This window comes from Mastigoproctus giganteus, chromosome 7, assembly GCF_048544385.1.
Source record: "Mastigoproctus giganteus isolate SK-2022 chromosome 7, ASM4854438v1, whole genome shotgun sequence".
Taxonomy (NCBI): domain Eukaryota; kingdom Metazoa; phylum Arthropoda; class Arachnida; order Uropygi; family Thelyphonidae; genus Mastigoproctus; species Mastigoproctus giganteus.
The window spans coordinates 158,994,050-159,008,876 of record NC_143581.1 but is presented as its reverse complement, the minus strand read 5'-3'; the positions used below and the strand labels follow the sequence as shown (position 1 = coordinate 159,008,876).

General features: G+C 37.6%; 1 protein-coding gene across 1 annotated transcript in view; it reads left to right on the top strand.

Annotated features, from left to right (window-relative positions):
• The window catches only part of LOC150083283 (pregnancy zone protein-like), a 374,597-nt gene that overhangs the window by 329,880 nt on the left and 29,890 nt on the right, over window positions 1-14,827 (top strand). Inside the window, exon 22 of the mRNA XM_090378461.1 lies at window positions 4,766-4,853. Within this exon, the coding sequence (XP_090234587.1) occupies window positions 4,766-4,853 (88 nt within the window). The remainder of the gene's footprint in view (window positions 1-4,765; window positions 4,854-14,827) is intronic.

Sequence of the window (14,827 nt, the reverse complement as noted above, 5' to 3'; positions counted from 1 at the left end):
ATTCCAGTTAAAGTAATTCCCCATGCAACCCTAAATACATCAAAGGGTGCAATATATAGTTGGGACCTGATGAATGTGATGGAGGAAGAAATTAAAGAAGAGCTTCAGGAACAAAATGTAATTGCTGTAAAAAGAATTATGATCAAAAGAGACAATATACTCACACCTACCAGAAATATCATTCTCACCTTTAACAGTCCAAACGTACCTTCATCAGTAAAAGCAGGATATCTACTTTGCCGCACTCATCCTTTCATACCCAATCTGTTGAGATGTTATAAATGCCAAAAGTATGGCCACTCTCAAACGACATGCAGAAGCAACCCAGTTTGTCCCAACTGTGGATCCTTCGATCACATTCAAAGTGATTATTTGATGATTTCTTAACAAGAAGCATAACAGTATCCCTCTTGTGTAATATTTGTTCTTTCTGCACATATTGTAATCACCATATTCAATTTTTGCACATCCACAGTATCAGTAACACCATATTTCTGTTATACTATATGTCAGCATTTGCTGACTTCGACAATACTTCAAACTTTTGAAATTTATTTATGATTTAAAAATAGAAGAATAACAAATGTTATACAAGGAAACACTTCCATAATATAAAATTATTTAAGTTGTTTTTACTCTGATCTTCTCACAAGAAGGTATAGGTAGATAAAGATTAACAAACAATTTTCTAATTATATTTGTGCTGTTTAATCTCCACATAAGTATTTTTATTTGACTGGTAATGCTGTATTGGCAGTGTCAGTTATTGTTTTTTTAACACACAAAAACCATACAGCGAATTATGTGATGAGCTAGACATATTTATGGTTTTTTTTTTTTTTTTTGATTAATGCAATTTGTAGTAAAGGAATAGTTTTAAGTGCCATAATTATGCAAATTTCTTTAATTTCTTTCCTTTTTTTTGTATTTATCTAATTATTCTAGATACAGATTAATATAAAGTCTGCATCACAAATATCACAGCAAGTTTGACTAAAGTAGTCAGTTCCACCTCTCCCATAGTAATGAGAAGGTGCCTCCATAGCCAGGTGGGCAGGAGCAGCAGTGCATAGCACACACGCTTCTTGGTTGGACCAGAGTTCGAGCCCACGACCACTAAATACGGAGGATGCGGAAAGGTCAGGTAATGACCACTGCATATCCCTGGAGCAATATGGTGTTAGTTGCTAATGCTCCTAAAAACCAAATAACAAAAAAACAAACAGTAATGAGAATCTTCTAAATAGGAGTATAATTCTTGAATATTTTCTTTTGTGTGGTTCTATGGGTGCATGATTAATATTATGGTATTTTATATATTTTGCTTAATGCACACATTTTACTATAATAGCTGGAAATAGTGGAGTATTACAGGTTTAGTACTGTAGGTCTAAGTTAATTTTTTTAACTGAAATTGTGCCTCTGACTAGAGCAGCAAAGCATATACCTAGGGTGGTGAGGATGCCTTGGCTGGGGTGAAAGGAATTGCCAAAGGCAGTTCTACAAATTAATATTTTATTGTTTGCATTTTACTTGTGTGATATGTATGCATATCACATCACACACAAATAAAATGCTGTAGCTGAATGTAATATCACAGTAGATGCCTCTGTGTATGCTAGGCACAGAGAGAGAGGGGGTATTAAACAGCAAGTTAGTATTTTAATGGTTACATTTGAGTGCTTGAAGAAATGGGTCATAAGCAGGATGGTCCTATAGGAGACAATATTTGGGTAATTAATTGTCAGGGAAATGGAGCATTTTATGCAGTAAGCATAGTGCAGCAATTTCCAAACTGGGAGGTGCGAACTAGTGCAAAAGGAGGCACAAAAAGTTTAACAGAAATGTAATTTTCATTACATAACATATATAAATAAAAAAATATGTGCATGAGTTTAATAAACAAAAGCAAACCTTCAAAAAAATAGTTTCTGTTCCATCAAATGCATTGCTAGCGTCGTACCACATTTCTTACAGAATTGCAAAATGTAAAAAACCACACACAATAGGAGAAACGCTAGTTTTGCTGAAGAACTAGAAATTGCATAATTATGGATGTTTTACTTCAAGGGAGGCGCTGGAAAAATTTTACAGGTCAAGGGAGGTGTGGGCTCAGAAAGTTTGGGAAATGCTGGCATAGTGTGTCAGGGTCAAGTGGTACCAGTGGTAGATAAATATTCTGGTACCAGTGGTAGATAAATAAATATTCTGTGCGTTGAGATATAGTGAGATATGCCATTTTGCCAAGGCATGAAAGGAGGGAATTTTTGATGAGAACTTTTTCAGTTGTCAATTGAGCTCTGTAGAGATTGTGCAAGTCTCATGGGGTAGAATTTTTCTCAACATGGCAAGTGCTAGTTAACATGGTGCAATATAGCTTCAGATGCACCATAAAACCCCTAAAGAGATTTAGATTTTCCATTATGTTAAAAGAACGTGGCACAGATGCATAAAAAAAATACTACAATTATTTAGGCAGTGTTGTCTGCAATAACCCAATATTGGTTATTGTTTAAACACTCAGGTGATTCATGCAGTCTGATCAAGTAGTCTTTCACAGTGCCAGTCCACACTGAACTGTACCTGGAGTTGATCTTGCTTCATGTTTAGATTCTTTACTGACTGCTTATTAATTGCCCTTTGTTGTGTGTTTAGGCACCTCTGTAGCCAGGTGGGCAGGAGCAGCAGTGCATAGCACATGCTTCTCGATTAGACCCTGGGTTTGAGCCTATTCAGTATCAGGTGATCATTCCCTGACCTTTCCGCATCCACCAAATATGGAGGATGCGGAAAGGTCAGGGAATGATCACCACATATCCCGGAGGATGCAGAAAGGTCAGGGAATGACCACTGCATATCCCCGGAGAAATATGCCTTAGTTGCTAATGCTTCTAAAAACCAAATAACAAACAAGCAAACCTTTGTTGTGTAAAAGTATATTTGTTAGTTTACAATACATTGAAAAGTATTGGTATAGTAAAATAAAGTCCAATTACCAACACAGCAGTGATACCAACAGAACCCCAGGTTTATGTCTCCTGGTTTAAATCACAGATCATATAATGCAAAAACTATGCATACAATATGCACCAAGAAAGGAGAGAAGTTAAAAGTGATTCACAACTTAGGGTTGACTCAGTCCTGTTATTGCCAGGGCCTAACTTGAGAATATGCAGGCCCTAAGCATTAGTTTTTTTGGAGCCTCTGCAAAAATGTTTATTTTGAACAGGGCCTATCTTTGGAGTATTTGGTCCTTAGGCAAAATATTTTCCGGGACCCTATGCCCTACTTTAATAGTAAAAAAATAGGGCAATAGGGCCCCTTGAAAAATTAGGATTACACAATCAATATAAAAATGTACAGCAAATAAATCTGCATGTATTTCTAAGGAAATATATACAAATCTGAACATATCGGCAGCATTCGCATTTTGACTAGAAGCTACATTACAATTTGAAAGTATATTTTATTTGTTCCTTATAAAAAAAAAAATTTTATAAGGAACACGAGCACTCATGCTCATCGTTATGCTACTAGATATCGATTTTGGCTGTGTTAATGGCTATTTATGGGCCCCCTCCTCAAAGTAGAGGCCCCAGGCACATGCCTAGTTTGCCTGGGCCTAAGACAGGCCCTGGTTATTGCCATCTAACACGTGATGATTGCTGACTATGGCTGGTTTCTTAGTTGTCACTACCATCTCAAACATGGACAACCACAGTTTACTTCTCCCTGTTAGAGCACAGGTTGATCTAACAGGGAGAAGTAACTGTAGTTAGATCAAATGCTGGAAATTGGGAAACATATTTGGAAATATTCAACTTCTGCAAATGTGGCACATTCTTGGCATGCACATTGTGTATGGAACATGCACAAGGTGCATATTAACATGCTTTACTGAAATAAACATTCTGTGCTCCATCTTTTCTGCAGTGGTCCAAAATCTCAGCACTTGAATGGTTTCTTATAGCATTTCTTGTAATGTAATTTGCATGTTTGGGATTAGTGCACTCACATTAACATGTAGATTAACACATTGATTCTTTCAACCTGACTGTAAATACACAATCTAAAAGAAGTATTTTGATAAATTAGCATGCATAACAAGTAAATTGAGCCAATGTGTTCATAAAGATAATCTGTATTTTTTTTTTTTTTTTTTTTGTCCCTGCTTTTTCCCATTATTATGAGGTCAGCGTTTTTTTTTATTGTTTTGGCATGCAATTTTTACAGCCGGATGCCCTTCCTGACACCAACCCTCACCCTTTGTTCGGACTGAGGATATGCGGTGGTCATTCCCTGACCTTCCGCATCCCCAAAGATAATCTGTATATTATCTTGGTGGAAAAAAAAAAAAAGAGAGACAGTGGTTTGCATAAGTATTTCCGATATGATATTGTAGTTCAAGGTCATATAATTCAATGCTACAGTTTAAGACATTGCAAGATATTTTGATATGTGTTGTATTAGTAAAAATCATGATTTATCTGTCGTATTCATTCCAAAATTTGAATTGAATACCATTGGTCTCTGCCCATTTTGTACCTAGGCTAATGTATATACAATGCATAGCTCATTTATAAGCAAACGAACAGTAGAGAAGGTAGAGGAATTTAGCATATAAATCGGATGATAGTTTTATCTGTGGCTGCACAGAGCTCCACAAACATAACACTGGTTCTGGTATGATTAGTTATTATTTAGTTTATTTTATATATTATATTACATGTTATATTATATGCTAATTGCTAGTTATTGATTTCAGTTACAATTCCACAGAGGCTAGCAATATGGTAGTTGTAGAAATCAAAATGACATCTGGATTTGTAGCTGACGAAGGTAGTGTAAATGAGGTGAGATAAAGAGATATTTGTATGTTGTCAGATATGTAGTTATTGTGATACTCAGTTTTATTATCTAGTTTTCTAGTCAGATAAGTAACACACTTCACCACTACAGCACAAATGGCTGTAGTGGTGAAGTGTGTTACTTATCTGACGGCACTGGGGGTTTTCCCCATCTCCGCATTGTATTCTCTGTAAGTCACACAGAACTGTGTAGAGGCCAGAGATTTAAAAAGTGTGTGGGGAGTTGTTTGTTGTGTAGTGTTATGTTCTGTTGTTTCTCTGACCATTTAGCTGTTGGGCCCCTATTGGGACCCACTGTTGCCCACACTTTGCCACGAGGAGGCAGGTCAGGCACCCAGTGGATTATTTAAGTGCTTTGGCAGGTCCCACCACCTGCCAAAGTACTTAAATAAAAAATTTAGATAAGAATTTTTGTAGATTACTACTTAATATACTTAAAACCGTTGTTTCGTTCGAATCTTGCAGCCATTGTTTTTGTATAGAGTGGTAGGGAATTCAAATTTTTAATTATGGTAACTAGGTTGCTCTAACGTAAAATTGTATAGCGTAATTCACATCCCTGCATTTAGGATTCTATTAGATAGTGTAGTATTCACAATTATTTAATTAAATTTATTGATCTTATTAATTTAAAATATCATGCCCCAGACTAGAGCAGAAAAGCAATTGGCACAAAGTGGCAGGAGTGCTGTTGCTGAGGGGGGGGGGGGACAATTCTCCAACGCATCACATTCTAAAAAAATTTGCAACTTGTGAAATCTTTGCCGAACTCTTTGAAATGGAACATGACCTAGCCAAGGAGGATGTCTTTGTGTGTACCATGTGCAGAGAGTGTCTAGAAATTAGGCATCAACTCAGCGTCCATGAGAGCTTGAGGTGTAGGATAGATGCCCTCGTAGAAATTAATATGAGGGGCCCGTCAAGCTCTCAGCTGCCCAACTCAAAGCCAGAGCTCACTCCTGGGCATCAGGCAACACAGTGGCAATCTCCAAGGCAGAATGCGCTGGTCCCACAGGAGCTAGTTATCGTCGGTGATTTTTTGTCAGGTAGATGGGGAATATATTGTGTAAAAAGTATAGATGGAATAGGACCAGGATATGTCTGCCAGGAGCAAAAGTTGATAACGTTGTAAAGCATATATATCATCTTTTAAGGGCACAAAGGGTGATACTGTTGTACACTTTGGCACGAATGACATTAATAGTAACAGATCTGCAGATTTTCTTAACAAGTACAGGTCAATGTTGCAAAAAAGTTGGTGAGTTAGGGTTAAATTTGAAAGTGTCTGCAATTCTGTCCAGTGGCCTGGAGTGAGGGGTGTTGGGGTTTCAGGGACTGATGACAGTCATCGTGAAACAGGGGGGGGGTATAGGGGATGTGTTAGGGTAACTAATAATAAGAGTAGGTACATATATACTTGCATTTATACCAATGCTAGAAGTATAGTAAATAAATTTCATGAATTTGAAATGTTGGTCAAGACATCAAAGGCGGATATTATTGGGATAGCAGAGACATGGTGTCACACAGATATAAGGAATGCAGAACTGGAATTTGGGGAGTACAATGTGTACAGAAAGGATAGACAGGATAGGAAGGGAGGAGGTGTTATGCTGTTAATTAAGAAAAACATAAAATCAAAAGAAGTGCATCCAGTTGATATAGATGAACAGTGCACTGTTCAGTCAGTTTAGTGTGACATAAGCACTGCGAAAGCAAAAATAAGAGTAGGAGTGTGTTATAGACCTAATGATCCAAATGAGTACAATGAACAATTGTACAGAGAAATAGAGTGGGCTAGTAAATCAGAATGTCTTATAATGGGGGATTTTAACTTCCCAGATATAGACTGGAACTTATGGGTTGGTTACTCGCACACCACTAAGACTTTTGTGGATTTATTGGATGATTGTTTTCTGCAGCAGCATGTTCGAGAGGCAACCAGAGAGGGTAAGTAATACTCTTGATCTGGTTATCAGCAGTGATCATTTGTGTATTAAGAATTTTCAGATAAAGGAACCAATAGGTGGCAGTGATCACAGTGTACTGATGTGGGATTTACTTAAAGATATAATTACCATCAGGGGTAAAGGAAGGGTTTTTTGCTTTCGTAAAGGTGAGTACAGTGGACTCAAACAGTTTTTAAATTCTGTACAGTGGGACCAACTGATGATGTTACCAAAATTAAATTCTAAGTGGGAAGCATTGAAGGAATTAATAGTGGTAGCTACTACTAAACATTTCATACCGATTAAGAAATATTGTTCAAGGTTTACGCCTAAATAGACTTGTGGTAGAGAATAAAAATGCACGGGATGCATATAAATTATCAGGCGACACAGAAACCTAAGCTAGTCTGTAATCAAGTTACAAAGGAGGTTAGGCAGGCGAAGGCAGATTATGAGAAATCTTTGGCAAAGGATGCTAAGAAAAACATCAAGGATTTCTTTACTTATATAAACTCTAAAAGGAAGGGGATGAATCTGATTGGTCCACTTAATATCGATGGTTCGATTGTTGATGATCCTGCTCAGATAGCAAACAAACTGAATGAGTATTTTGCATCTACATTAACACATGAGGAGTTATTAAGGTATGAAAATGCCACAAGGTTAAAAAATTGTAACAGGGTGCTTAGTGATTTTGTAATAACTGAGAACAAAGTGGGGGAGAAATTGTTGAAGTTAAACATAAGAAAGGCACCTGACGTGGATGTGATCTAGTTATATTAAAGGATGGGATTCAGTTATATTAAAGGAGGCGGCAAAGGAAGTAAGCAAACCCTTAGCCATAATTATCAGAGCATCCTTGGACTCAGGGGAGGTCCCCACAGACTGGAGATGTGCAAATGTGTCCCCAATTCACAAAGGGGGATCAAAGGATGACACGAGTAATTACAGACCAGTTAGTGTAACTTCTGTTCCGGGTAAAATAATGGAGTCACTGGTTAGAGATGCATTGCAGGATCATCTAGACAAGACTGCAGCAATAATTCAGACACAGCATGGGTTTGTTAAGGGAAAGTCTTGTCTGGCAAATTTGATTGGTTATTATGATGTGGTTACAAAGGAACTGGATGCAAAAAAATATCATATACTTGATATCATATACTTGGATTTCAGGAAAGCATTTGACACTGTTGTGCATGGAAGACTGCTGTACAAATTGGAGCAGAATGGTATTAAGGTAAGTTGCCACAATGGATAAAAGGATGGTTGAGTGGGAGAAGACAGAGAAGACAGGTGGTATGGCAATGGGTGCTGCTCTTTGTGGACTAATGTTATTAGTGGGGTCCCACAGGGTTCGGTGTTGGGTCCACTGTTGTTTTGTATATTTATCAATGATAATGATGAACGTATATGAAGCTTAGTATCGAAATTTGCAGATGATACAAAGGTTAGCAGGTTTTTAATGACAGTAATGGCAGTGTGTTACTGCAACAGGATCTAGAAAATTTGGGCAGATGAGCTGAGAAGTGGCAACTAAAGTTTAACATAAAAAAATGCAAAGTACTGCATATGAGTAGAAGTAACCCCAGAGAAATGTACCAACTGTGTGGTACTACCTTAAGGTGGTAGAAAATGAAAAAGACCTGGGAGTAATTGTGCAGTCAGATATGAAGTTTTTTGAGCAACAGACAGGCTGCCAGGGCAGGTCATGGGGGTGTTGTCAATGATATACAGGAATGTTGCTAGCAGGGAAAAGGAGGTGATTGTCCCTCTGTATAAGGCAATGGTCAGGCCACGCCTTGAGTACTGCATGCAGGTCTGGAGGCCTCATTTTAGGAAGGATATAGATTTGCTTGAGTGTGTACAGAAAAGGGCAATAAAATTGGTGTGAGGAATGTAGGGATCCTCTTACCAGGAGAGTTTTAAGTTCTGCAAATTGCAGCAGCTGGAGACTAGGCACTTGCGAGGTGATCTGATTGAGGTGTATAAGGCCTTGAATGGGTTGAGCATGCTGAATTCTGATTGGATTCTTCCACTTGTTCAGATTACGAACCTAAGGGGACATAAATTGAAATTGAGGAAGGACAGATGTAGAATAAATGTGCGGAAATTTGCCTTTAGCCAGCGGGTGGTTAAAGCCTGGAACAAACTTCCATCTGTCGTTGTGGAAGTTGATAGGTTAAATAAATTTAAGGAGGAACTGGACAAACATTTAGAGGGGATTGTTTTGTAGTTTTTTTTTGGTTGATGCTGCATAAGCTCATACACTTGCTTTCTTGCATCACATGCCACTACTACTACTACTATATCCATTAATTACAACTCTCTGCCTTCTGTCCTGCATCCACTCTGTGATCTCCCTTAGAATTTGCCCTTAATCCCACCTGTTCCAACCTATACAGTAATCTTTTGTGAAGGACTGCGTCAAATGCCTTACTAAAATACAAATAAACTTATGTTGAAGTTATTCATTGCATCCAGCCCATGAGTATCTGTGTCAAAATAACTAACCAGGCTAGATAAACATGATTTTCCCTTAAGAAATCCAAGCTGTATGGTCTCTGAACCATTTCTGTCTAAGAAATGGTTCAGAATACCATTTCTGTCTAAGTGTCTCTTGATAGAATCTTCAGGTAGGGTGGGGAATTTACTTTCCTTACCTAAGACCAACTAAATCAGGTATGGAAGGAAAAAAGCCTATAAAAGTGCTTTGCATCTTTGATTGGTTTCAAACTTAAATCTTTTCATCCAGAGTGCTACATGCAATAATTTACAATGGCAACAATAAATAAAATTAGAATTTTGTTAGTCTTAACCTAATTTTTGTAATTTTAAATTGTTTCTAGATATATTACATTAGATAGATTATATTACACTAGATACATTAGCTAATTACTAGATCTATAAATTACACTGCATCCATTATACCTTTGCTTCCAACCAACTCACACCACATGGAATTTTTTTTTTGTACTCGGGCTGCTTTTAATAAGAAGCACGAGCCCACCACAACTTCTATCATCCCTATCCTTCCTAAATATATTTTACGTACCATAGTAAAACTCATAATTCCCAATTTCTGGGTGGGCACCATGTTTCAGTTATCCCTATTAGGTCAGCATTAGAGTTCAAATTCACTAATTTTTTGTAAACACTCCTGACATTAATTCTACTATAGCTTACTAATCTAACACACCCCTTTAAGTTTATTTAACTTTCCAGGTTTTTAGGATTTTTAACTTTCCAGATATTGACTGGAACTTGTGTATTGGTCACTCGCACGCTAGCAAGACTTGTAGATTTATTGGAGGATATTTTCTACGGCAACCTGTTCGAGGGCAACCAGAGGGAGTAATATTCTTGATCTGATTATCAGCAGTGATTATTCATGCATTAAGAATTTGCAGATAAAGGAACCACTAGGTGACAGTGATCACAGTGTACTGATGTGGGATTTACTGAAAGATGTAACTACCATCGAGGGTAAAGGGAAGGGTTTTTGTTTTCGTAAAGGTGACTACAGTAGTCTCAGACAGTTTTTAAATTCAATACAGTGGGATCAAATGATGATGATACCAATGGTGAATTCTAAATGGAAAGCCTTCATGAACTTAATGTTGGGGGCTACTAGGCTTTTCATACCAACTAAGAAATACTGTTCAAGGTTTAGGCCTAAATGGATGTCAGATGAATTAATGAGGCTCGTGGCAGAGAAAAAAAATGCATGGGATGCATATAAATTATCAGTTGACACAGAAGCCTACAGCAGATATATGCTAGTCTGTAATCAAGTCACATAGGAGGTTAGGCAGGCAAGCACAGATTATGAGAAATTTTTGGCAAAGGATGCAAAGAAAAACACGAAAGAGTTCTTTACTTATGTAAACTGTAGAAGGAAGGGGGTGAATCAGATTTGTCCACTTAACATAGATGGTTCGACTATTGATGATCCTTCTCAATTAGCTGATAAACTGAATGAGTATTTTGAATCTACATTCACACATGAAGGGTTATTCAAGGAGGGGAATGCCAGAAGTATGTCAAACTCTAACAGAGAGCTGAGTGATTTTGTAATAACTGAGAGCAAAGTGGAGGAGAAATTGTTGAATTTAAACATAAAAAAGACACCTGGGGTTGGATGGAATCTATCCAGTTATACTGAAGCAGGCAGTGAGGGATGTTAGCAAACCCTCAGCCATAATTATGAATGCATCCTTAGATTCAGGGTAGGTTCCCATGGACTAGATATGTTCAAATGTATCCCCAATTCACAAAGGGAGTTCAAAGGGTGACACAAATAATTATAAACCTGTTAGTTTAACTTCTCTTCCAGGGAAAATAATGGAGTCACTGGTTAAATAAGTGATACTGGATCAGATAGATGAGACAGATAGTAATAGTTCAGACACAATGGGTTTGTTAAAGGGAAGTCTTGTCTGACAAATCTGATTGGATATTATGATGTGGTCACAAAGGAACTGTATGCAAAAAATAATTTTGATATCATATACGTGGATTTCAGGAAAGCTTTTGATACTGTTGCACATGGAAGACTGCTGTACAAATTGGAGTGGTATGGCATTAAGGGCAAGTTGCTGCAATGGATAAAGGGATGGTTGAGTGGGAGATGGCAGAGAGCGGTAATAAATGGACACTGCGCTATGTGGAATAATGCTCTTAGTGGAGACCCCCAGGGTTTGTTGCTGGGCCCATTGTTGTTTTGTGTATTTATCAATGATATCAGTGAAGGTATATCAGGCTTAATATCCAAGTTTTCAGATAAAAACTGAAAACTTGGACTGAAAACATGTAAAGGAACCACTGGGTGGCAGTGATCACAGTGTGCTGAAGTGGGTTTACTCAAAGAGGTAACTACCATCAGGGGTAAAGGGAAGGGTTTTTGCTTTCGTAAAGGTGACTACGGTGGTCTGAGACATTATTTAAATTCTATACGGTGGGACCAACTGATGAGATTACCAACAGCAAATTCAAAATGGGAAGCATTCAAAGAATTAATATTGGAAGATATATACAAAGGTTGGTAGGGTTGTTAATGACACTAAAAACAGTATGCCGCTGCAACACGATCTAGAAAAGTTAGGAGTGCGATCTTACAATTGCTTTATACAGCAGGATTATAACCTCCCTATCTCTACAGGATTTTGTTCGATAAATCATCGATAGGGCACCAGATGGGCTGAGAAGTGGCAACTGAAGTTTAACATTGATAAATGCAAATTACTACATATGGGTAGCAGTAACCCAATAGAAACATACCAACTGTGTGGTACTACACTCAGGGAAGTGAAGAATGAAAACGACCTGGGGTAATTGTACAGTCAGATATGAAGTTCTCTGAGCAGTGCAGATAGGCGGCCAGAGCATGTCATGGAGTTTTGTCAATGATATATAGGAATTTTGCTAGCAGAGACAAGGAGGTGATTATCCCTTTTATAGGGCAAATGTCGGGCCACACCTTGAGTACTGCATACAGGTCTGGAGGCTGCATTTTAGGAAGGATGTAGAGTTGCTAGAACGAGTACAGAGAAGGGCAACAAGATTGGTGAGAGGAAAAAAATGTTATGCTTACGAGGAAAGGCTTAAGTTCTGCAAGTCGCAGTATCTCGAGACTAGGCACCTACGAAGTGATATGATTTAGGTGTATAAGGCCTTGAATGGTTTGAGCACGATCAATGCTGACAGAATACTTCTGCTTGCTCAGACTAAGAACCTGAGGGGGCATAGATTCAAATTGAGAAAAGACAGTTGTATTATAGATGTGTGGAAGTTTGCCTTTAGCCAGCAGGTAGTTGATTTCTGGAACGGACTTTCATCTGTTCTTGTGGAAGTTGAAAGCTTAAATAAATTGAAGGCTGAACTAGACAAACATTTAGAGTGACTGGATGGATGAAATGGGAAGGGTTTTTTTTTGGCTGATGCTGTATAAGCTTGCTTTCTTGCATCATATGCCTCAACTAATGTAATACTAAGTTATTTAAGTTTGTTTTCATACCTTTAGACTTTCCCTCATTTGAATGTTGTTAACTCAGACATGCCTGCTGCATGCCTATTTTCACCTTTGTGCAAAGAATTAATGCTCCCTCCAAAAAAAAAAAAGAATAATAATAATAATTATTATTTATTATTATTATTGGATTTTTCTTATTTATTGATTTGAAATTATTGTTTTTCTAAAACTTTTCATTTAAATTTAGTAGTATAGCATTATTTTGTGATTTCTGATTAATTTGGTGTATTTATTCTTTACTCGGCCTTGCAATTGCATAAAAGTATCGGTAAGGGTATCCACATGTTACAAGTTGCAACTTCCAATTTGAAAGTTAATTAATACTTAAGTGTCCATAGATTACCGCTCGTAACTTCCCGCCTTTGTCTTTGTCATACGATCGTTGTATATCGAACCTAGCTAGCGTTAGTATAGTATAGGTTATAATATTTTCAGTGATCGGTAAAATCTATTAAACTTGTTGAACTTCGTTGGCATTTAAATTGTACTTTTAACTAAATACATATACCGACTTAGATTACAAACGTAACATAATTAATTAATACGTAACTTATACGGAAGTTATATAAAGGGAACTCAGAGATAATTAATACTTGACACTAAAAAATATATATCCTGTTATAACTGTTTTGGGAGATAAGTTAGGGTTATAAACTGAAATTGAAATTTTATTTAAATTAAAAGAAATTATGACTCAGACCAGAGCAGCAAAACAAAAGTCTCAAGCTAATGGAAGTGCTGTGGCTCAGAGGAGAACTGAGGGGGCCAGTTGCCTTCTAAAATGCACAGCTTGCATGATGTTTGTGGAACATTCAGGTGTGGGATATGATATTTTTTTTTTATATTTTTTATGTGAATCCCAAAAACAAGAGGTATTAGAACCTATAGTACTTAGTACCGTGCTTGGGTTGGAGGTTGAGAAGACGAAAGAAGATATTTGTTGACATTGGACTTGAACTTCTGTAGATTGTAATTTTCAGGAAATACGTATGAAGGAAGGTTGTCCCAGAAAACGGCAGTTGAATGAATAAATGAGGAAGATGAAAAGTTGGTTCTGTGGGTTTGAAGTTGGACAGTAAATGGATGTTGGCGGCACGTGTTCGGACTGTTTTGAAAGAGAGAGCGGGAATTATAGAAGCCAATTCAGAAGAACAGTGCCCATGGAAGTATCTGTAAAAGAGGCAAGCAGCAGAAACAGTGCGTCTATGAGAAAGCGAGTGGAGAGACTCTGTTAGAGATGAGTCGTTAATTAACCTAACTGCCCTCTTCTGAATGGAATCAAGAAGCCTGAGAGAGGTTTTGGGGGAACCAACCCAAATGTGGGAACAATATTCCATGGCAGGGCAGATTTTCGATTTATACAGAGTGAGCAGCTGTTTGGAAGAAAAGTAACGCCGAGAGTGAAAGAGAAAACCAAGTTTTTTTGATGCAGAGGAAGCAATATTTGTAATGTGCTTGTGCCAAGAGAGATTAGAAGTCAGAGTAATCCCCAAAAGAGATATATCCTTTTGCCTAGAAATTGGAGTGTCACTAAAGGTAAGCATAGGAGCAGAAGAATCCTTTTTGCGAGATATAAGACAAGACTGAGTTTTAGAAGGGTTGAAATCAACTAAGTTGTCTTTGCCCCACTGGAGAATTACCTGAAGATCGGCATTTAAGGAATTGGTAGCAGATTTTCGAGAAGTTGAAGCTGATTGAGCAGGACAAGATTTCTCAAAACGGAAAGTTGAATGCAATGTGCTATCATCGGCAAAACTATGGATAGGATTTCCAGTCAATGGAAGAAGGTCATTGATATACAAGAGGAAAAGAGTGGGGGAAAGAACTGAACCTTGGGGGGTACACCGGCATTAGTGAAGAAGTTAGAAGACAAAGAGCCATCTACCATCACCCTCAGTGAGCGATCAGAGAGAAAACTGGATAACCAATTACTAAAAACAGTTGGCAAACCATAAGATGGAAGCTTGTTTAGAAGACCTTTA